This window comes from Embiotoca jacksoni, unplaced genomic scaffold (assembly GCF_022577435.1).
Source record: "Embiotoca jacksoni isolate LCO1_2020_lvr unplaced genomic scaffold, fEmbJac1.0.p SCAF_35, whole genome shotgun sequence".
Classification (NCBI taxonomy): Eukaryota; Metazoa; Chordata; class Actinopteri; family Embiotocidae; genus Embiotoca; species Embiotoca jacksoni.
The window spans coordinates 3,080,672-3,105,745 of record NW_027185387.1 but is presented as its reverse complement, the minus strand read 5'-3'; the positions used below and the strand labels follow the sequence as shown (position 1 = coordinate 3,105,745).

The window sequence follows — 25,074 nt, the reverse complement described above, 5'->3', positions numbered from 1 at the left end:
GAACACGACTGTAAAGACGGAGATTCTCATTTATTGAAAGAACAAAATTTGAATATTTTGAGGAATGATGGTACATTGGTCTTTGTTAGAACACAAAATTTGTTATCTTGTCCTGCCAAACAGTGTCCACGGTCCTTTCTAGTCGTCACTCAGAGACCAAAACAGGCCTCATCAAGACATTTCTTCTTTAGGAGTTGTTTATGTTCTCCTTTTCTGGTCAAATTACTATTAAATATTAGACTATTTCATAACAACCCACAACCACTGAAGTATTAAATCAGCATTTATGTTTGGTCAGTCAGTCCTAGCCTAATAGAGGAAAAGGGGTCCACTGAGGAGGGAGGTCCCTGGAGTTTGGTCAGACGAGGAGAGGAAGGCTTTCTGGTGCTTTGGACCTTCTCTCGGGTCGAAGAAGGCAGCCTCCTCCCTCCTAACACTACCCGTCCATGTGGCTGGAAACGCCAATTCTCTTCTTTACTTGCCATTTTTCACATTGAGCATTTTCTCCTGGAATAAAAAAAAAAAAAAAAGTACAGTCAGGATAACTAGAAAATACCTTAAAAAGCACCAGTAGGTCATCTCTACCACAATTATTCATGAATTCATAATGAACGAACAACCAGGAATAAGTCTGACTTTGATCATGGTCTCCAGCTTGATGGCGTCGGCGGCGAACTTGCGGATGCCGTCGGACAGTTTCTCCACAGCCATGCGCTCCTCGTTGTGCTGCCAGCGGAAATCCTTCTCATCCATGTGGACCTTCTCCAGATCACATGCCTTGGCTGCAAAAAACAAAACAAAAACAACAAAAAAAAATCAAAGCATCCAGGTCAATGTGGAAATAAAGAGAGCAGCGCTGGTTACAGATTTCCATCCAGGTTTTCGTCCCGACATGTTCAAAGATACGTTTTCTGCGTTAGGGAGAATGTCCACCACTGTTTCCTGTAAAAGGACTTTCTGTAATGTTCAGAAATCATTCCATTAATAATAATAATAATAATAAATTGGGGAAAATATATTTCAGAGTTTCTCAAAGCAAAAAAACAAAACAAACATTTATTCATAATTTTTTTTTTTTTTTTTTTTTAATGATTAAATTAATTACAAGAAATCTTTCAGATTATTTTAACCTCCAAAAAGGTGAGTTTATAGTATTTAATCTGAAGAGTATTTGTTACTCTTTCAAGGACAGGACCTGTAAATACAGTGCAAGGCTGGAGATGTTCAAATGTGGTGACATCTACTGTATGTTTACACAGTTAGATTTATACATGAAGGTACTCATGCGTCACTCAAACACTCTAAACATCGCGTTCCTGCTGCGTTTCCCACGTCATTGTTCGGTTTGATGATGTGCAGGACGTCGAGAAAAAGTCTTCACACTTTTCATACAATAATGAAGTGTGATGAGAGCCCTTTTCAAAAACAGGTTTCAGTGCAGTATTGTTGGCATCAACTGCACGACAGCCAGAAAAACCTTAATAAAAACATGCGTTTCTTATGATCCATGCTCGTCTCAGACCGTAATCATCTGGGTTCAGATAAGGGTCGAACTTCTATTTTAAAATGTCCCCGCATACGGCGAACATGAAACCGGCCGAGTTATTTAGGAGAACGGTGCGCTGCGGTCGGAGAGGCGAGTACCTTTCTCCACGCTGAGCATCTCCGTGACGGTGCTGTGATCCTGGCTGAGCTCTGCGAGCAGACCGGGCGAGATGGTGAGCAGGTCACAGCCGGCGAGAGCCTTCACTTCCCCCGTGTTCCTGAAGGAGGCGCCCATCACCACGGTGCTGTAGCCGTACTTCTTGTAGTAGTTGTAAATCTTGGTGACGCTCAGCACACCTTGGAAAAGAGAAGGGAAAAAAAATATCGCTGATTCACCAAACCTTTCACTTCGAGGTTAAATCAGAGTGCTATTATGAAGTCTAGTTGTATTTTTTTTTTTGATGACTTCCTGTGTTTTCCAACTCGTGTTTAAAAAGGGATCGTTTTCATTTATTTACAAGCAAATCAGATGAACTTTCCTCTTGTTGGCTTTGTAAAAACGTTCTTTTAACTGAGGAGGCTGAATTTGGTCTCTTCCTTCCACTACACGATGTTGGGTATTTGCTATTGATTAAAAGAAACCCAACAACAACCTATTCAGATCAATAATACATTCAAGTGCTGTCGTAATTCATTTGGCCACTAAAAATCAAGGAAGATTTTGTTGTCACGGTATCACAGGAAGATCAATACAGATGGCGACACCATCAATTTCAGCCTCTTGCTCATTATTTATATCCCGTCAAAACAGTTTCAAGAAAAACGGAACATTCTCAGGATTTTCACGTTTTAAGCTCTGCGCGCCTAATAAAAAGGCAACTGAAGGTATTTTTTCCACGAATTGAGGACGGCTGTCGTTACCTGGGTCTTCGTGTGGCTCGTAGCTCTTGCGGTCCGTGTTCTCCTTGAACCAGTCGAGGATGCGTCCGACGAAGGGCGAGATGAGCGTGACCTTCGCTTCTGCGCAGGCTACAGCCTGAGCAAAAGAGAACAGCAGCGTCATGTTGCAGTGAACGCCGTGCTTCTCCTCCAGCTCCCTGTACAAAAAAAAAAAAAAAACCCAAAATGATTTCAAACGTTAAAAGCGGCAATACGGCTGCATGTGAACATACTACACGTTCCTCCGTCAAGCAGAACCTTTTCAAAAGACCCAAAAGAGCCAAAGAATATTAGAAATTCAGACTTTACGGTTTTCGTTATGGCCGAGAAAAGTTCAGTCCTACTTTGCAATGATGAAATGTGTGTAATCAATCTGTGGCTGTCCAGTTACATTTTCTTTCCTTTAAAAATTTTTTTTTTAAATCATGTTTACGTCCCTGCAGAGCGATAACATGAACGTGCACATTAGTCACCGCCGTCATACAAATCTGCTCCTGAAGCCGTCTGCCTGCAACAATGCGCGCTGAATATCTTGAGTGTCACAAGGATGACTCCACTTCTAAAAAAATAGACTGGAGTGACGCTGACAATCAACAAAACACTGCCTCCATTCATCAACTCAGTGTCACACGGACAGCTAAAATTCACAGTTTATTAAGTTACTTTACATATCGTCAACTATTTAGCCTGTTGCAGATAACAGTTGTCATGTCCAGAAAGCCCCCGCTGAACTCTCCAGATGTCTTGTTTTGTCCATAAGACATCTGGAGAGCTATAAGCAGAGAACATTTGAGGTTTTTGCTTAATAAATCATATAAAATAAAAAACATAAAAATAATTCTGTCAATCATAGTTTAATTGATCGGTTAAATAAACGCTGAAGATAAAAACGGAAAGAAAGATGAAAAGAAAAACAAAAAAACTCGTTTATATCCCAAACCTGTAGTGTGTTTGTTTCTCAGTCAAGAGGAGCAAACAGAGCGGCGGCCTCGTGCTCTTTACAGCAACCCTCTAATTTACAGTCACCGAGTCTCACGACAAAATAACAATTAAGATATAAACGCTCACTGACTGAGCGGAGAGCATCTTCCACCTCGTTCTGATGATTTAAGGATTTGTTAAAAGAGTCGCAGAAAAATGACACGATCGAATGAACACCTGGTCACTGTGCGTTTCGTACGTGCTACAGAAGTAAAAAAAAAACAAAAAACGCAACTCCGCAGACGGTTATTAAACCTTTACCGAAAAGGCATCTCCTCCAGCAAAAGCACGTTTTGCGTATGTAAAAGCAAACATGCTTTGGCGACATTTTTTTAATCCGAACGTCACGCCAATAAATGCATTACAGATCATTGTTTTTGTGATGGTACTTCATAATTAGAATTTTGTTTTGAGAAAAACATCCCGACGGTCTTAACATTTAAAAAAAAAAAAAATCCCACGCGGATTGAATTGGGAAAAACATTGAAATGAAATTGTCAGTGTGCGTCACGTGAAAAGTTCACATTCGTTTCACATTAAAAGATTCTAGACATTACAAAATCTTAAAATCAACACAGACGCACAAGTCGAGACGCAACACGCGCCAAGCGGGCGCAGTCAGGGTGGAGGAACTCACTTGCCCGCCTGGATTCCCTCCCACGTGGACGACAGCTTGATGAGCACTCGCTCCTTGCCGATGCCGGCCTCTTCGTAGAGAGCGATGAGCTTCAGGGCTTTGGCAACCATTTCACCTTTATCGAAAGACAGTCTGTTGTGTGACGAGAAAACGCAAAAAAAGCAATTCAGCATTCAAAACGTTCACCTCAGACGCGGCAGCCGCACTCCACGCCGAGACGCGTCGTTCGGTTTCGCGATTTCTCATAATTTGTTCGGGCATCTGCGGTTTGCGGAAGCGATTTGATGTGAAGACACTGAAACCCCAAATAGCTGCAGCGTCTTACGTGGGAACTTTGTTTGAGTGCGCGTGCGAACGCATGAACAAAAAGGAACATGGTGAAAAGCTTCAGTGAAGCTTCGAGTAAAGTTGGTGTGCCGTGTTCACGCTAGTCATGATTCGCGTTAACACAAAGTTGGGCAGCAAAAATAAACCACAGATTGTTTGAACAAAAAGTTTTCTATCAAGTATTTTACTAATTAATAATCAAATCAATAATGTGGCTGCCAACTAATCAAGGAACTAGCTTCGAATTTACATCTAATTTCAGACCATGAAACAACATTGAATTGAAGTATATTACATTAAAGTATTTTTGTACACAGACAAATATTATAGAGGGATTATGTGCAATTCTGAGAAAAAAAAAAAGTCACAACAGAAATTCAAAGTAAATTCAACTTTTTCCACACGAGTGACGTCATAACCAATAACACGGTCCCTGTAAACCAGTTGTCCGTTTACGGCGCCAAGTTTTAACAAGTAGTGTTTAACAAGTGCCGCGTGCATTTTCAGCTTCTCTCAGACGACCGTGTAATTTTGAAAAATCATAAGTAGCATCTTGCGAAACGTCTGCACCCACCTGGCATCCACCTCGGTAGAGACTCTGCCGGGGACCTTCTTCAGGATCTCCAGCCCGAAACTCACAAACAGCTTGTCCATGGTGTTGGCGACCTGCTGCTCCTCAGTTCTTCACGCAGGACGAGACAAAAAAAAACAACAAAAAGATGGGTCATACATGAATATGGACATAAGATATGAATCTTTTACAGTGAATGTGACAGATCAGGTCGAAGTTGATGTTATCGTTTATGTACCAAAGCTATTAAACGTCACTTAAATCAAAAAGGGCACAAAGCAAATCAGCATTTCCTCAAAAAGGACAGTTTTGAGACTCGCAGAACATTGTTAAAGCAGTTTTTAATGTTCAATCAGAAAAAAAGAAATACATTTCTATAAAAAAAAAAGCAAAAAAAAAGCATCCCGTTTCACGTATAACCACAGAAGACAAACACATTTCATTAAACTGCCGGCTGTAAATTCAAGAACTTTCTCAACACCTTTCACAGAGGAACCGCGTGCAGTTCAAAAATAAAAAAAATAAATAAAACGCACTTAAAATCTTCTCCCCCGCTGTACATGATTTACTCCTCACTGCTGCCGATATACACGTTTGCCCTCCAGTGTATCCCAACATGTAAACAGCTAAACAGGCTTAGTCACAGGGTGTTCGGCCCGCTTGTGCACGACCTCTTACCCTCCTTTGGCGATGCCGTATTTGATGGCCTGATCCAACAGGTGCTGGTAGGCTGGCATCTTGGCGGCAGCCAGGATAAGAGAAGGGTTTGTGGTTGCATCTTGAGGCTTGTACTCCTCGATAGCTGCGGAAAGGGGAAGACGAACAAAAGTAAGTTAAGTCACAAACACGAGCTGGTTTTCTTTAGATATATAAAGTTTCTCTAAAATATGAAAATACTTAACGAATTTTATAAATGTTCCTTTTTCTCATTCCTGGATGATGTGGGATTTACTAAACGTTATACCGTCAGGATGTTTTTCCTCAAACTAAATTCAAATGATAACGCACTACCACAAAAACAACATTTCATGATCTGTAATGCATTTGATATGCAGAAATAAAAAAGAGGAAAAGTCCATTTTTTTTTGGATTTACTACAACTCTCACGAACACATCAGCGGCCTTCACGCCGTCTTAAACCTCCTCGGAGGTTTCCACGCGGACAAAATGTAAGAAGTAGATTCAAAATTATCACGTGGTCGCAATTATTTTGCGTAATTGTTCGAATCATTTGCATTCATCTGCGTTAAAAAATAGCTGGATAAACTAACAGAAATGTCACATTTCCAGATCATTGAGGTCTGACCGACGAATCAAAACAAATGCAATAATTATTTATTCGTTCCAATATTCAAGGCCAATACAAGTTGTACCGTTGGTGTATTGTTAAACTATGATTAGGCTTACACTATAATAGTGGCGATATTTGAACAGAAAAATCTCGTTAAATCGTTAACTAATTGCATGGCAGTAATTCTTACAACTAAAATTGCATGATCCTGACAGGCTTCGTAACAAAACCAGTTTGAGCCAAGTGATCCCAGTCAGATACCATATTTCAAAATGTGTAAGTGTGTCGGTACAAAAGAGTCTCAAAGAGGAAAGAGACAGACCTGAAAGACAGCCGTCATGCAGAATCTACAACATACTGGTGCCGTCAGGTAGAATATGGCGCCATCTACTGTCCAAACATGTCGCTGCACCATGTCTGAAAAAACCCTCTTGAGAGCCAGCGGTTAGATTTCAGTGTTTCTTCTCTTGATATAAAGAATACAGTTTAATAGGAGCTTAAGAGAGATAAAGGCTTAAGTAAGGGAATGATTAATTATTCAATACTCTCATCTATTACTGTAGATTGATTATATGCTACTGGGAATTATTAGACAGACTTCTTGTACTTAGGAGTATAGGAAGAATATACTTGGGATAGTTTTTTTTTCTCCCCTTTCTAAATTATGTATAAAGCTTGAACTGCTGCAACTTGAGAATCTATAAAATGAATGGAAAAAAAATAAATAAAAGCATTAACCGAATGAGTACCCACTAACTACTGCTAATCTCCCGAATATGAAACTAAAATGACACCTTTAGTGGTGAAAAAGTTATTTGATGGTATTACAGTTCCACTCAAAAGTTACGACAAATTTAATGAAGAGTTTAATCATGTTTATGTTGTGCAGTAAAAAGTAACGAGGCCCGTATTAACGCGTGTCAAAATCTGTAGTTTCTGGGACAGAACTGCAGATTTTAATTTGCCATGCATGAGCGGCAGGACCTTTTCAGGGAGCACGGCGGGTTTTGTGTCAGCACTCGATTGTAGCAGCTGAGACCCGTCGGCGCTGCCAGCTCTTCAGCCAAAGAACAAAGCCCGTCTGTTTTCTAAAGCTCGTTATATGGCTTCTCCACTCCCTTCCCCAAAAAAAAGGAAAAAAAAAAAAGGATCCATCTGCAGGTCAGTGGGTTTGACCTGAATACTCATGACCAACTGTTCAAGGAGAAGCTAGACAGTGCGAGTGCTGATTACAGCAACTTTTTCAAAAGTTGGCGTTTGGTCTGTTTAACCACCTTGGGCTGAAAAAAAAGAAAAAGAAAAAAGAAAACTTCTGTAAACCGTTTCAGAATTTAACAGCCATCGAAAATATAAATCCTAATACAGGCCGTCAACTGGTCGACCACATAGCTTGAATTTTTTGTTGAAACAAAAATCTGCAAACAACAACAACAACAACACCAACAACAACAGATTTTTCTGTGCGAGTTGAAGCCTATTTTCTTTTTTTTTTTAACTTGCAGTTAAGGGTATTGATTTAATTTCTCTAGTCATTTACGAGTTGGACCATGAATGTACAACATCTACACTTACACCCACATTACACCACAATTACTGCAAAGCACCACTTTATGATGCAAGCGCAGTTGTTGCTAAATCACATTTGCGGTCGCATGATTTGGTACCGAGTTGATGGACGTGTTAAAACACGTGGGAACCGTCTGATAAGCCACGGAAGTGAGAAAAGAACTTCTTTTAACGTCAGTGAACGGGCTTTAAAATAGTCACGAAAGGTTGAGACGGCTTTCTTTTCTGTGCACATCGTTCTGTGAGATTGTAGAAACGCAAAATAAAATATAATTGCATATTGCTTATAAATGACAAAACAAAAATCCACAATGTACAGTCAGATTAGTGCCCATACAAGTCTGTTATTTGGCCAAATGCAGCCGTGATAACTCGCACGTGCAACTTGCTGACGTCTAATAGGGAGAGCTATTTAAACACGTCTTCTTTAAACCATCAATACTTGTGTTGGCTAATTAGTTACCAAGTGACAACATTTTACAATTATCTCCTCGGGCCGCAATATTTAGTTTAAGAAACCACCTGACGACTCCTCTTTCCCCACTTAGATATGCATGAAGCAAGAGTGTGCTGTTACACCATGTTTCACCAGCTTCTTATCACTCTCACACACACACACACACACACACACACACACACACACACACACAGCATTAAACATGTCTAAACTTGCAACAACTGAAAACCGAGGAATTTTACAACACTTGTGTAAAACCTAAATTACATAAACTGTGTTTTTTTTTTTTGTTTTGTTTTAAAGAGGAAGACCAGCGGCTGGGCAAAGCTTATAACAAACCACTCTTCTTATCGCCTTTGTGCTTCCAACGACAGCGCTGACAGAGGTTATCACCATCATCGCTGTGGCTCAGATAAAACTGAAAACATCCACGTTGTGTGACGGAGACTGTTGATGTGCAGGATACCGTGATGTGAAAAAGGATTTGCCACTTTCTGGAAAGTTCTCATTGTCCTGCTCAGTTTTGTTGTCCTCAACTGTACGGCTGGAAATATTATTATTATTATTATAACTATGAGAAAACCTGTGAATTATGTTTGATTATTTAATCGTTTCACGTGTTGTTTTACTGCTTATTCTTGTAGCGTTTTCTTGAGGTGAAATGATGTGTTGATTGTGATAACATAAATTAATCAAGTTATTTAAATTTGATCGCTACATGTTCCAACAATTTGCCGCTTATCCTCACTTGACCTTATAGATAATCAAATATATCCGAGTTTTGAAAAGTTAGTCAGACAAAACAATGCCTTTAATGAAACTTGTGGTTTTTTTTTACACTTTTCCGATGCACTACACACCAGATGATTTGTCGAGAACATAATTGTGATTGGCAGCCCTGGTTTCATCGCATTAGTTTTTCAGTTTTACGTGCAGAACATAATTGCAGGAAAAATTTAATTAATTAGCTGATCAACAACATTTAAATAATTGTTTTATGTAAAAAAGAAAAAGATAACGTTATCAGATTGCAGCTTCTTAATTGTGAATATTATCTGGCTCTTTTGATCCTAAACAGAATATATTTTGATTTTTGATTGTTGATCAGGACAGCGCAAGACATTTTAGGCTGCACCTTCAAGTTTGGGAACATTTTATAGACCAAACGGCTAATTAAATCGGTCGAGAAGGAAATCAGAATAACGGACGAAGAAAACGACTGTTAATCGTTTCCCAACTAACGAGAAAATCACCCAATTATTAAATTCACAACATAAATCTAAAACCTAAACACCAAATAATCAGTTTTGACAAGGCAGAATAAAATAATTTGTATTTCATTATAACCCACTTATCAGAACAGTCACTTATTTTTCTTACGCCACTTATCTTAATTGGTAAAAAGAAAATTATACTCAAAACACCGGTGTTATTAAGTCTAACCCTGTATGACTGAATCAACACAGACTCATTCTTTTTTTTTTTTTTTTTTCCCTTTTAATTACAGTAAACAAAAAAAAAGTGCCATTTGGCATAAGGCAAAAACCAAAACATAAATAAAATAAACAAGTCTACGGAAACACCCTCCGCTCCCTGTGCGTGAAGGACTGTAACCGTATCAGTGTCACGCCTTGCTGCTGGCGTCAAACCAGTTCTGTCATGTCATCCTGAGTCTGCAGCTCCGACTTTGCGTCACAGTGTGATTGTAATAGTATTACTGCACAGTGTTCCTCATTCTGCAGAGAAACACGACATTTACCTGGCGTGGCAGGAAAGGGGACAAACGAGGAAGTAAAAAAATAAATAAATAAATAAATAAATGAAAGAAAACAACATTTTTACACCTTATTGCACGTTCAGGCAGGAAGTAAAGCGGCCCAGTGACGTACACAAGCGTATTAAACGACTTAACATTGACGGAAGGATAATTTAAAGCATTTTTTTTTTTTTTAATTGAACACGCAGACTCCGTTGTAGTCACGGTATGCTTATAACGCGTGCTGACTGAAAGTAGGGTCGTTTACTCAAGTTGCGTTAATAACAAGTAATTGGGATTATCGGAGAGTCGAGGTCAGCAGTTAACCGGAAAACGTCGGAGGACGGGTGGCGTGTGACGGCTGTGAAGGAGACCCGAGATTGTTTTCACGACACGGCGGTCATTCACGTCAAAGCCGGACCCGTCCCGGTTCGGGGTGCTAACCGGCTAACATTAGCGCCCGAAAGAAAGCCCCGTTTTCTGTTTGTTTATTTATTTTTTTTTTTTTTACCGTTAAAGTCGCCCGTGTCCGCCACGACCACGGTGTGCTTCTTCAGCTGGCCCAACGCGGACTCCATCTTCCGTCGTTTGTCGGGTGACACGCTGGACATGTCGAGCAGAGAGACTGGGACCCTTTTATACACAGAAAACACGTGAGAGCAGGAAGAATGTCAGAAGGACGGGAGCGCGCAACGCAGGAGGAAATAGTCTCCGGGAGCGCGCACGCACCACTTCCAGGAGGCCTGTTTGGAAAATGAGTAAATTAATGATTAGGGAAATAAACAGAAAAAGAAAATGTAACTCATTTTATACAATTTAGATGTATATATATATATATATATATGTAGATATTGTGACAGCATTAAATCCATAACGTCATAAGTTGGAACTCATATAAAATATGATGCACTGTTTAAGACTGAACTACCCTAAAGTAAATGATTAAACACCACCATCACAACCAAAAGGTAACAACTACAGGTGTCATTTTTCTGATTTATGTGCACATTTTGCAAATACTACTTTGATAGCCTACTTTTACTTGCGTCACATTTTGTTATGCAAAACTTCCTCTTCTTCTTCCAGGAATCATTTTTGTTGTTATATTGCTTCTTCAGTAAAAGATCTGAACACTTCCTCCACCACTGCTCATAAAAATGTGACTCATAAGTAATAACTGCAAGATACCAACCACCCAACTTGGACACATATCTAGTCCTTACTCATATATTCATAAATGCCATTGAGCCAGAACATATAATTCGTCTTCACTGTGCTTCAAATGAACCTGGCTGCTCCTGTTGTTTTTTTTTTTTTTTAAAAACAGTCGTCATATTTACTGTCAGATGGTGCAACATTACAGATATTTGACCGTAGCAGCTCTCCTCCCATCGTTGCAGTAACAATTTTGCACAGAAACATAATTCTGTTAATAATTCTAGTGGAGAAACAGGGGAATTCATTTATTTTATTTTACTTTTTTTTTTTTTTTTTTACCCCAGAACGAGATTGTCACCTTCTCCTCAGCTTATAACAACCTACAGTGCGAATCTATAAATAATGTAGACATTGGGAACATTTCTTGGTGTCCTTAATGTTAGCGATGGCTCTGCTTAATTCTGAACCTCAGGTATTTTGTATTTTCATCCAAAGGTAGGTGGAACTGCTGCTGAGGCTGACTCATCAAATTATATTCATGGTATGTGGCGACACTTTACTTTAAGTCCTGTGAGTTTAATTATGAGCAAAGTTGGTCTCAAATGGTTGTATACTGCTGTTAAATACGGGGACTCGAGGTAAAGTGTTACCTGCAGTATACAGTGGGTACGGAAAGTATTCAGACCCCTTTAAATTTTTCACTCTTTGTTTCATTGCAGCCATTTGCTAAAATCAAAAAAGTTCATTTTATTTCTCATTAATGTACACTCAGCACCCCATGTTGACAGAAAAAAACAGAAATGTAGAAATTTTTGCAAATTTATTAAAAAAGAAAAACTGAAATATCACATGGTCATAAGTATTCAGACCCTTTGCTCAGTATTGAGTAGAAGCACCCTTTTGAGCTAGTACAGCCATGAGCCTTCTTGGGAATGATGCAACAAGCTTTTCACACCTGGATTTGGGGATCCTCTGCCATTCTTCCTTGCAGATCCTCTCCAGTTCCGTCAGGTTGGATGGTGAACGTTGGTGGACAGCCATTTTCAGGTCTCTCCAGAGATGCTCAATTGGGTTTAGGTCAGGGCTCTGGCTGGGCCAGTCAAGAATGGTCACAGAGTTGTTCCGAAGCCACTCCTTTGTTATTTTAGCTGCGTGCTTAGGGTCATTGTCTTGTTGGAAGGTGAACCTTCGGCCCAGTCTGAGGTCCAGAGCACTCTGGAAGAGGTTTTCTTCCAGGATATCTCTGTACTTGGCCGCATTCATCTTTCCTTCAATTGCAACCGGTCGTCCTGTCCCTGCAGCTGAAAAACACCCCCATAGCATGATGCTGCCACCACCATGTTTCACTGTTGGGATTGTATTGGGCAGGTGATGAGCAGTGCCTGGTTTTCTCCACACATACCGCTTAGAATTAACGCCAAAAAGTTCAATCTTGGTCTCATCAGACCAGAGAATCTTATTTCTCATAGTCTGGGAGTCCTTCATGTGTTTTTTGGCAAACTCTAAGCGGGCTTTCATATGTCTTGCACTGAGGAGAGGCTTCCGTCGGGCCACTCTGCCATAAAGCCCCGACTGGTGGAGGGCTGCAGTGATAGTTGACTTTGTGGAACTTTCTCCCATCTCCCTACTGCATCTCTGGAGCTCAGCCACAGTGATCTTTGGGTTCTTCTTTACCTCTCTCACCAAGGCTCTTCTCCCACGATTGCTCAGTTTGGCTGGACGGCCAGGTCTAGGAAGAGTTCTGGTCGTCCCAAACTTCTTCCATTTCAGGATTATGGAGGCCACTGTGCTCTTAGGAACCTTGAGTGCTGCAGAAATTATTTTGTAACCTTGGCCAGATCTGTGCCTTGCCACAATTCTGTCTCTGAGCTCCTTGGACAGTTCCTTCGACCTCATGATTCTCATTTGCTCTGACATGCACTGTGAGCTGTAAGGTCTTATATAGACAGGTGTGTGCCTTTCCTAATCAAGTCCAATCAGTTTAATTAAACACAGCTGGACTCCAATGAAAGCGTAGAACCATCTCAAGGAGGATCAGAAGAAATGGACAACATGTGAGTTAAATATGAGTGTCACAGCAAAGGGTCTGAATACTTATGACCATGTGATATTTCAGTTTTTCTTTTTTAATAAATTTGCACAAATTTCTACATTTCTGTTTTTTTCTGTCAAGATGGGGTGCTGAGTGTACATTAATGAGAAATAAAATGAACTTTTTTGATTTTAGCAAATGGCTGCAATGAAACAAAGAGTGAAAAATGTAAAGGGGTCTGAATACTTTCCGTACCCACTGTATGTTCGCTTCAGACTCAAGCGTCCCTCTGAAATCATTGGTACAATAAAGGAAATTAACTTGCTAACCTGAGCTTTTTTACCGGCTATACAATAACATTTAAATTATGCAGTGAATTACAGAATATTTCATGAAAAGTGTTATACATTGAATATTTAATTACGCGAAGAGAAAAGAGTGTGCTCAGCACTTTAACAATGTGCCAATGCCTTATGTGATTTTGATTACTTGATTTTGTCTGACTGTACCGAGGCTCCTGGTCCTGACAAATCTTCTTGCCCTCCAGTAACAACCACCTGAACATCAGTCTTATTTGCAATAATATGGGAGGAATTTAATTTAAGAACTCATTACATTTGGTGTGATTGCCTTTCTTGCCTTTCAGCGTACGCGCCCGTATTCAAAAGCAATACCTCAAGCCCAAGGCTTTAGCAGCATAATGATACTGTCACCTACATTTACAACCTTGTAGGTCTGCTTTACTGACATTTTAATATTTAATAGTATCTCACAGTTGACAGGTGACACACTGATAAATGGCAGGCAGCGCAGGTCTCAAAACATTAGTAATAAATAAAAGGCACCGCAATACAGAATGAGCTTCAATATCCACCCTGAAGGAAAAAATACAAATATGTATCTTTACTTTCAGAAAACACAAAAAGTACTTTAGCTGTTCGGGCTTATTTTGGCAGGATGTTCCTGTTTGTTATGCTGAGTTTGTCAGCCTGTCTTTACTCTTGGTTTCATGTTTCACCTCTTTGAAATTGTTCGCTGCATGAAGGAAGACTTAAGGAGCACACGAATCACATGTATTCTTCTTCTCTTTCAGCACTTTGTCGAGTTTTCTTTTCTTTTTTCCGAGCATCTCTCTCATAAACGGTTACATCAGCCGCATGAGGGATAACAACAATCCCTGTGAAACAGCTGCAATACTCAGTAATTTTTTTAATTTCATTTACACTACAGTGCAACATAAACGTGATTCAGCAACGTACATAATATCTCTTAATTGTTGCTCACAGGTCTAAACACACTGACAGACAGAAAATACTGTGAATGTACTCTCAGTATGTGACGGCCCCGGGGCCTCTGTCAGGGTGTGGACCGCGGATCCTTTACATAAGTACATTAGTATGTTTAGCACAATGTACTTAAAATGCACTCACTCTTCTGTAAAATGTGTGATATATTATCATATATGATATTGTTAGATCGCTACCAGTGCATCAATCTGTAAACTGCAGTTTACTGTTGCTTTGATTCCCAAGTGATGGAGATTATTTATGAGCTGATTAATGGGATTGAAAAGAAAGATAAGGTTAGCTACTCAAATTTATCGCCATGTTTTTGGACTTTTCTCTAATCTTTGCTGTGTTTTTTTTTTTACTGTGAAATATTGGATCATTTTCTCCTCTTTCAGTCTCAAACAGGGATCTATACGACAGCATGTGAGCGGCGTAGAGAAAGATTAAACTGGAAATAGCACATTTAGTGACGAGTGGCCCCATTGAGACATCGCTATTGTTTCCCAGTTGTGATAAACTGGTTTAATTAAATTGTATTTCATGGTTTTAATTTTTTTTTGTTTTAAAATCTTAGTTTGAGAAGTAACGAGGAACAAAAACGATCAAATGAGCACAGATGAGAAATAAGTACAATATTTCCCTTTGAAATGTAGCAAAGTTGAATTGTAAAGTTCAAATATCTTATAATTGTAAGCACAGTTCATGTTAAATGTACTTAGTTACTTTCCAACATTGTTGTTAATGGAACACCTTGTCCATCTCGATGGTTTGATGACTCCCTCTCCCCCAACACTGCCTTGTATAACGTTGATTGAATTTTCTCTGTAGTTTATTACTTTGGCTATTCTTAAAGCATGTTTGTCCTTCCAGTCTCAGCTATTGAATAAAATATGTGTGCTTCTTTCATCAAGCAAAATTAACCTCTGTTATATCAGCCTTATTTTTCATCAACCACTGTTTATATTTCATTTACCTGTTGCATCCTTTGAGCTGGACCATAACATAATTAACCTCTTCTGTAAATGGTGTTATATTCAGCGTTCATCCCAGAATCCTTTGCACTGCTGTTTGTATGCAACAGCCTTGTACACACAGTAACAGTCTGACCTGTACATGTTTACAGTTTATCTGCATGTTTGTATATGTATTACCTTGAAAATTTGTCCTCTGCACTGCGTGAGTACACTGAGAATGAATCCTAATTTAGGTGATCCCTGACTTCTCCTCCAGCGCCACCTGCAGATCAAACTTTTCACATATCCTGTGAAACATCTACTCAAGAGATTAACACAAAATATATTCATAGTTTCCAGATGATGGAATGACTTTTTCTTGCACCACCATGAGACTGATGTTTGTGGTTTGGAGTGAAATGTCTCAACAACTGATAGATGCACTGTCATGAACTTGAATACAGATGTATATCAAGAATGAATTTCAGGAAACTTCTGGTGCCCTCATCACGTTAAAATGTTAATTTATCACAATTCTGTTAAATGACTTAATGCTGATAAAAATGAAAGAAATTCCCTGTCTGAGCCACACCTGCTAACATCTTAGACCCGAGGCAGTGAATCTGGATGGAGGGCAGCGGGTCAAAAATAATTCTTTATTTCATGTGAAACCAGGCCTATATTTCATTAAAATGTCATATATGTTCAAAAAAAAAATTACATTCTAAATCTGAAATTTACAGTTAGGATTTTACAGCACTTAAGAATAATGAGAATGGACATGAGTTTGTCAAATACTGTGGTGGGGCAAAACAAAGGAAGTGCGGACGAAACTATCTGTTTTAGACTAGCACGGTAAACATTACAGCTGTTTAACATGAGCATGTTAGTATGATGTTCGCATTTAGCTGAAAGTACAACCTCAGAGCATCGAGCATGACTGTCAACTCTTAATCTTGTTATTCATACTTTAAGAAACAAGAACATTTGTTCTTCGCAGTGAAAGAAGATAAAGTGACCTTTTGTGCCATATTCTGAAATACAACATACAGCATGAAAAAGCAAAGAAAATAAGGATTTGACAGCACACATAAAAAACAATATATATTTAATTAGTTTGACAAATGTCCCAAAAAAAAAAAAAAAAAAAAAAAATTTTTTTAAAACTTATAAAACCATGCCAAGAGGAGATGGCTGCCTTCCAGTCCAAGCTGGAGAAAATATTCAAATAACATTATGCTAAATATGTATTAAGCCACGGACCACATCTGATTACTTCTGATTAAATACTGAGAACGGCAGATTCAAGTCTGTAACACGATGTTATCTTGACGTTATCTTGTCATGGAAACAATACTTTTGAAATTAAATAAAAAGAACTTGCTTGTAAACCAGCAACGTGTTTGTGGACGGCTGACACTACTTAACAAACGCACCAATTCGTATTCATCATGTGCTGCTTTTAAATCAGCTCCTGAATCAGAGCAGATTAGCCTATAAATTGCTGGTGTAAATTGTCAGGGGGAGGAGAGAGAGGGAGAGGGGGGAGGAGGAGGAGGAGGAGAGGGGGGGGGAGTGAGGTTTGCACGACACAGGATGAGAATTACTGTTTTAGTGCCTGTAGCTTTACTGCCCACCAGGTGTCGCTGTTTTGCTGCTTGGCCGGTTGGTGACAGTCACATGTGCATCCACGTTAGAGGAGAGAGAGAGAGAGAGAGGGAGAGGGAGGGAGACCGAGGGAGGGAGTCTGTGGAAACGACCAACTTGAGAAGTTTTGTCCTACCCTGAGTGAAGAAGAGGAACAGCTGGGAGAGAGTGTGAAGTGAGAGATAAGTGAATGGTAAGTCATTTTCACATTTCATTACGATTCAACTAATTCTGACTCCTCTACTTTTTAAAAAAAAAAATATTTTTCTTGAACTCTGTGTTTCAGCCTCAACACAGACGCTAGCGACCTTGTTTTAGAGATTTCACTCTGATAAATAGGGAGCTCTAGTTGGCTGAGTTTGTCTAATTAGGATGGATAAACTATATCCTGATTCCATTTATCTTACGTGAATTGGTTAACCACCGCTGCACTCGGTTTACTTTAGGGTGAAATTACATTAATCACACTTGAGCTCACGGTTCACCGGTAGGATGATATGCTCATCAAAAATCCCTCCTTAATAGTGGCGGGTGTGTTTTCTTGCTTCTATAAGTTGTTGCCTCTTTGTTTTATTGGTGTGTGTTATGATTGTGGAAATGTGGTGATGTGTGAGAACGAAGCTCTCTGATTGGCCGAGAAATGTCTCCCTGGACGTCGATGAAACGGACGGAAATAAACTTGCGGAGAAGAACAACATTTCAGAATACCAACCATTCCTCAAGCTATTCCCTCCCATCAGTTTTCCTTTTTTTTTCTCTCTCTCTCTCTCTGGGGGTTTGAGGAACTTAAGGCCTCACTGACTTCTCAAAGCTGTAGTTGGCTGGCTGGCAAAGTGCAGAGGAATTTGCAGCCATACAATGTGCCCTTATGTGACGTGAGCAGAGGTCTTAAATTCTCCTAGATGAAGCTGCTCTACATTACATGTGGCACATCAAAAATGAATCCCAACTATAATGAATTGATAATTGTTTTAAAGGGGGAAACGACGCCAAAACAAGAGAAACACCTGGTATTCCCGGGTCCATTTCGTTGTCTTGTGGTGTACTTTTCATGTTGTTGCATCAGTTTGACTTGAAAGCAGAAAAAAATTCACAGCCGTCTACGACCGTCAACGCTAAACGACGTGTTCTGGCAACCGTCCCTCCCAATCAAAGAGCAAGATGCTACTCTTTCTTCCGACTCCCAACAGTCACAATGGAGAAAGATATTTTGTTATAGAGCGAGAAATGCCGTTTTATGTGCACCGATATCAACCACAACAAACTACAAAACATTTGAATAAGAAAACACCGTTCTGACTTTTCCTCAGCCAGAAAAAAAAAAAGCTCCCACGCTGTAAGGAGCTACTGCATTAAACACACATGAATACTTAATGCTCACACCCTCAGCGTTATCCACGTTTTAGGCCTTTAAACTGCTGCCCAAATCTGCCTCTTTTTTTCAGCGACTCCAACATTACGATACAAATCCAGTTGCCAGTTTATTATAGCAGGTAGATCTAACAGCCCTGTAACCTTCATAAATGTTATAATATTCAAACTGTGTCCGAGAGGTGTTGATGCAACTGTGGGCTCATTTGGAGGCTGCAATTTGTGCTGCTGTTGAACTGTATAACATTATACTGACCGTGTTTCTATTATTTATCTGAACTGATATAAATGTGGGACAATATATTAGAAACCAGAATTATAACACTAATATTTAACTGCAGAAAAAATTATGACCGAAAATAAAAGACCACGAAGTTTAATCGACACCTCTCTAAAAGGATTTCAACATTATGAAAGTAGAATTTAATTAGTCTTGCATGACACTCGGATTAAACTGTGCTAGTTCTAGCGAGGTGCATTTAATAAACAGGCAACTTAAGGACTCACCAGCCACTTTATAAGCTACTCCCAAGCGGCAACCAGGAGTGACGTCACCCGTTGGTTTGTGAACGGACGTTATGAAGCCAAGTTCGGATTTTGGCCGTCGCCATCTTGCTACCTCGGAGTCGTTTGGAGCCAGAAGTGACCATATTTGGACGAGCTGAGTGGGGGGGAACCCGAGGATACTGAAACCTGACTGCACCATCAATCAAATCATATGATCAAATCATAATCAAACAGACACGCCCCCAAAAACACAGCTTTTTGCGGTCTAATTTCTAATTAATGACGTGGCTATTTCCAGTTGCATTGCCAGAAAAATTAGAAGAAGATGGGACTTTAGCAAATGACACCAAATTGATTCCTGAATTTTTTTTTATTGAATTAATATTTCATGTAAGAATAGAAGCATATAGAGCTGGAGGGCATTTTGGAGCAGCCCTCTAGTGGCCCTTTGTGGCGTTGCAGTTTGAGGCACTTCTGCATCGGCCTCAATTTCACACTTGGAAGCTACGTCTACTTATATATACAGTCTATGGGTACACTATGCTAGAACAGGGTTGGAACCCATCTTGCCTTTGGAACTGCTGTGATTCTTTGTCATAAATTTAACAAGGTGCTGGAAACACTCCTCAAAGACTTTGCTCCGTATTTGCAGCATCTTTCTGATGTGATTCTTCTGTTCCACGACCTCCCAGAGATGCTCTATATTGGATTGAGTTCTAGTAACTGTGAAGGACATCAGAGTGCAGTGAACTCATTGTCATGTTCAAGAAACCAGTCTGAGATGACGTGAGCTTTGTGACATGGTGGGTTATCCTGCTGAAGGGAGCCATTAGAAGATAGGCACACTCATGAAGGCTTGGACACAGTCAGCAATAATACTCAGGGAGGCTGGGGTGTTTCAATGATGCTCAGCTGGTACTGAGGAGCTCAAACAGTGCCAAGAAAACATCCCGGACACCACTCTGATGTATATCTTGGTTGTTATGAGTGGTTTCTGTTTGAGTTACTGTTGTATTTATATCACTTTGAACCAGTGTGGCCATTTATCTCTGATCTGTGCCATCAACAAAGCATTTTCACCAACACAACCGCCTCTTTCCAGATGTTTTTTCTTTATCGGACCACTCTGTGAACCCTGGAGACGGTTGTGCATGAAAATTCAAGCAGTACTCAAACTACCATCAACTATGCCACGTTGAAAGTCACTTAAATCACCTTTCTTCCCCATTCTGATGCCTGTTTTAAACGTCAGCAGATCCTCCTGAGCCTTGTCTGCAGGCCTCAATTCATTGAGATTCTGCCACGTGATTGGCTGATTAGATATTTGCCATAACAAGCAGTTGAACAGGTGTACCTAACAAAGTGGCAACTGAGTGTAAAATGGATCTGTTGTATCTGGTCAATAATAGTAAGATAAGGATAACGGTTGATTCCGATCTGGAGAATTGGATTACAACATGTGCACTTGTAACCGTCATTTCTTTGAATTTTTAATAGTTCCAAACTCAGAGATAATCAGTATCAATCTACATATTAATCAGTGATGAAGCTGCAACTTGCAAAAATGTAAACAAAAGAGGATAGACAGGGTAACTTCAGGTAAATACACACTCATCAAAGAAGTAAATTAATTTCACAGACTGACGAATCACATATTATAAAACTATTTAATGGCACATTTCTGCTAAAGAAATAAAGTCATGCTCTATGTGTAACCTAATGACTACTGCTGCTGAAATCTTAAAGTAACAGTCAGGCTGCCTTGACACATTCCAGGATGTGCACAGAGTAAAGGAGGTAGCTTCCTCTCCCTCCATGTCCTCCCAAATTTAATCAGCTCCAGCATGGCTGAACTGATGGCTCTGGACAGTTGGCTGCTGCCCTCTGTTTATATTTACCCGGCAAAAAAAGTGTCCGAGACCGAAAGCTGCTGTCGATACGCAGAGTTTCCAATCTGCTGTTTCTCTCTCTGTCTCTGTCTTCCTCGCTGCCGTACAGGGAAAAATGGCATCTAGCTATTCTGACTGAAGCGGTGGGAATATGTTCGGGAGAGCTGGTGTCAATTGTTTTCTTTAATCGTCACAGCTGGTGTTGTTTGTCCAACTACAACTCTGTGGCCGACTTGTGGGCTTCTCTAGGTGTGGCAACTCCCTGGATAATTGCCCTGAACACTGGCTCTACTGAAGGTGGATATAACAAGGCTGCATTGTGCTGCTGCCTGCAGGTGTGTGTGTGTGTGTGTGTGTGTGTGTGTGTGTGTGTGTGTGTGTGTGTGTGTGTGCGTGTGTGCTCTGCTCTGAATTCACTCACCCAATTTTCCCTCAGTTCTGTTCCTTCAGTACATTTTTGCCACATTTCAGCTGGTCCTCGCTCCCTTTGTTCTCCCACTAGATTTTATTCCTGCAGTTTTCTGCCTCGTGTTCTCGCAGCACACTTTTCTTCAGAAGAAAAAAGAGCTGAGCAGTGTAGGACTGAATATACATTATGCTTCGTTGAATACAACACACAACGTATAATGCATTTCTTTGGGTTGCTGACTCTGATCGCTACTCCCGCCCGAAGAAGAAAAGATTGTACGATAACAAGAATGAAAAATATGTGATATCTCAGGGAAATCAAGGTTGTGGTTAACAGATGTGGAATGAGAGGTAGAGCAAAAACACAACGTGAAAGAAAGAAAAAAAAAAAGACATCCTTATGTTAACCTACAGTATGATGAACCTTATGGATGCATCACTGCAGACTATTAAATTATGCCACAGCAGATATGAGATACTACAAAGTATGATAAGGTCAATATAAATTAAGTATTAGGACAAACAGGCACAGTATTAAGGAAGATACCAGGAGATTAAAGATTAATGGCTCTGATGGGTTAAACTAAGTAACTGCAGCAGAAAGTATTTAAGCTGGAGTAGGCAGTTTTCTTTTTGGCATTCATGGGCAAAAATTCCATAATAACCTTTAAGCATTTTGTGTTTCACGTTGTCTCAGAGAACACTAGACTTCTGCACCTCCTTTGTATTCAGGTTTGAGAAAATCTATCCGGTGATGAAGACTTAAGGCCAATCACAGGTCATTTCAGAGACGGGACGTCCCTATTGGCTTTTTCTATTGACGTGTGTGCACGTCCCCAGATGCTAAGCCTGATTCAGTGGCTAAAAAACAATTGTTCTTCCAGTATTGGCAACAACAAGGTGACATTGAGCCGTTGAGCCAGTTCAACTCTCCCCTCTGAGAGTCACAGAGGGCGACCAGCGCAAAGCATCCGCAGCGTGCTGATGTTCTGAGTTGTGGACAAGGACCGGGTGTCACCGGACAGTTACCCCGACCCGGGCCCCTGCCCTGACGTCAAGTCTGACAGCTCTGGGGTCGGGCTGCCGGGAGTGCCATGCTGAAGGAGAAGTGGTGGGTTACACTCGGTCATCCGCTTGGAAGCAAACGCCAGACAAGGCGATGTTCTTTGCTGCGAATTCTGTCTCACAAGTGCAACTACTGGTCCCCTCCCCTGAGGAGAGCAACAACGCAGGGCAAAGTTGAAGGTTAACAGCAGTGGAACAAACACATTTAAGTATATAAAAGTGGACGTAGCTTACAGGTCTGACACGTGAAGCCAATGCGGAATTGCTATGAATTGCAATACCACCAAGGGCCACTGGGGGTTGGCTCCAAAAAGGATCCGGCTCCATAGACTCCCATTCAATCATTTTTTTCCACAAGTCATTACGATGTCATTTGCATTCTTATTAGTTTTCTGGCGGGCCATCTGATAATAACCCCGTCATTAATTAGATATTAGGCCTCAAAAAGTCAATATACAAGCAGACTCTTTCCAAGCCGAGGTTGCAAAAACGTGTATCCCCAAGTAAGCAGACCTCTTTGTCTTTATTGGTCTGGCTCTGCTGTTATTTAAGCAGCAATAGTACGATCATAAAGCAGCAGTTTGACATTTTGTGAAATACGCTTATTTACTTTCCTGCCACACGTTAGATGAGAGAAGCTCTCAGCCAATCATATACCTGTCCATCCAAAATACAGCTACAGCTAGCAGCCATTAGCTTTGCATAAAAAAACTGGAAACAAGAGGAAACAGTTTACCTGGTCCAAAGGTAACACTATTCACCTACTAGATGTTCTAAAGTTTACTAATTGACATGATGTAGTTCTTGTTTCCTACACAAAAAAACTAGCAAGACGAAACCAGAACTGTAAATAAAAGCGGGGGATGTAGTCCTAAATGTGTTATAATTTAATTTAAGGTTGCCTTCAATAATACAAAAAAAAGAAAAACAAAATTGAGGCATAGTGTGTTTGACCGCCATAGTCAAAGTGACAATAATTTGCACTTAACTGCGCACACTTGATGTCACACTCGCTAGCTGTTTTTCTTTTTCAGCCGGTCCTCTCAGGCTGTGAGGCAACAAGCGTGGCCTCTTTGAAGGGTCTATTTGGTCTGTTTCTCCCTGTTGAGAACTCTGCAGAGATGTTAGCGCCGACTGAAAACCACAAGCCATAACCACACTCTTCCAGCGCCGCTGACTCTCAGCATCACGCCCAGTTTAACGCAGGAAAATACAAGGCAGGTTTTTTTTTTTTTCTTCCACCATAACTACATTTCTTGATGTTGCCTCCCCCTCCTCGCACCCTTTATCTCACCCCGTCCACTATAATTTACTCCACTTAGCTGACATACCCAGCCATATATTCGATATATCTTTTCTGTTTAGACTGCTTGGTTTTTCTTTGCAGTAGATAAATATAGCAGAAAGCATTTGCATTCTGTATATAGCCATCTTGGCGGTGCAACTGCACACTAATCTTTACATAACATGTAATTTTGCATTACGTGGTGAATTCTTTAAACATGTCGACATCCCTCAGATTTTTTTTCTCACAAAACGTTCTCTCATCAAGTTCTGTTTCTTGATGTGAATACTTTCCTTCATCACTTTACGAGTGAACAACTCAAACTAAGTGATGTTAAGAGCTTGTTTCATTTACATTAACTTCTGGCAGCCACTTGTCGCCACTCCTCTGTTAATACTAATGGATTAAGTCTAACTTTGTAGAGGCATGGCTCCCCAGGCGCAGATCAAGCTATAGTCTTCGAGTGAAAATCAATTTTCATGACTTTAAAATGAAGCGCATCTCTCTTCTAGATGTAGAATCACAATGCCTTCAGAAAGTTTCCAAACCCCACGACGTCCTGCAGTGTGCCACACTGAATACAAAGTAAATGGGGATTTGCTGTCGACAATTGACACGGAATATATTATAAGGAAAACTTAAACACAGCTTTCATTTTCTGTTTTTTTCTTTTAACACTATCTCATTTAAATATGACAAATTGTGGTTTAAATGATAGCCTCAGCTCTTCTGTGTCTTTGTTTGCTTGCCACATCTGGATCCCCCCTCTGTTTAAAATGTGTAGTTTTTCTCCCGCTCAATGGGGAGTCTCTGTGAACAACTATCTTCAAGGCACTGCAGGGACTTTGATTGGGATTCATTCGAGCGTGTGTGCATGTATGTGTTTTCTTGTTGTTGTTATTTTGCCTCAGCCACTCGAGTACTTAGTCTTTCTAGTACTGAAGCTCCTCTGTTTTGTACTGTGACTAGTTCTCATGCACTTTTTAAAAGGAGAGCTGTTCTACACGACCAGCCGCAGCCTCTCAGTCCAACATATATGTTTTCTCAAATGTCTGCCTCCTTTTGATTTGATGGAGGTCAAAAAATTATTAAAGAATTGATGATTAAGGTTCCATTTTGGTATGCTGAGCTATTACAACTCATGATGCTGTGGAGATCATTTTAAGAGCTCTGAAAATTCGCTGATTTGTTCTATCTGTTCTGAAATCTAATGATTTTATGATTTGCTTCGCTGTAAAGCATTTTGTAACAAAGGTTTTGAAAAGTGCTCAATCAAGATTGTTCATTCATTATTGGACAGTGATGTCACATTGTATTTACACCCCCCTACATCCATGTGGTGATTAGTTGAACCACTAGCTATCGGCAAAAACAATATTTTCAGCTGTGAATTCTGCTTTAAAATGGCTAAGTTCTTTATATATATATATATATATATATATATATATATATATATATAT

At 40.0% G+C, this 25,074-nt stretch overlaps 2 protein-coding genes across 2 annotated transcripts in view; one reads left to right on the top strand and one right to left on the bottom strand.

The window, feature by feature from the left end:
- Positions 1 to 11: 11 nt before the first annotated feature.
- Positions 12 to 10,675, bottom strand: taldo1 (transaldolase 1). Its single transcript, XM_069165696.1, has 8 exons — positions 10,522 to 10,675; positions 5,619 to 5,742; positions 4,944 to 5,051; positions 4,043 to 4,174; positions 2,407 to 2,582; positions 1,645 to 1,842; positions 637 to 782; positions 12 to 507 (listed from the first exon to the last, which is right to left on the bottom strand). Exons 1-8 carry the CDS (start codon positions 10,619 to 10,621, stop codon positions 475 to 477), a joined length of 1,017 nt encoding a protein of 338 aa, XP_069021797.1. The 5' UTR covers positions 10,622 to 10,675; the 3' UTR covers positions 12 to 474.
- Positions 10,676 to 17,191: 6,516 nt separating this feature from the next.
- The window catches only part of tspan4a (tetraspanin 4a), a 133,208-nt gene continuing 125,325 nt past the window's right edge, over positions 17,192 to 25,074 (top strand). Inside the window, exon 1 of the mRNA XM_069165659.1 lies at positions 17,192 to 17,282. The gene's annotated coding sequence lies outside the window, so the exon portion shown is untranslated. The remainder of the gene's footprint in view (positions 17,283 to 25,074) is intronic.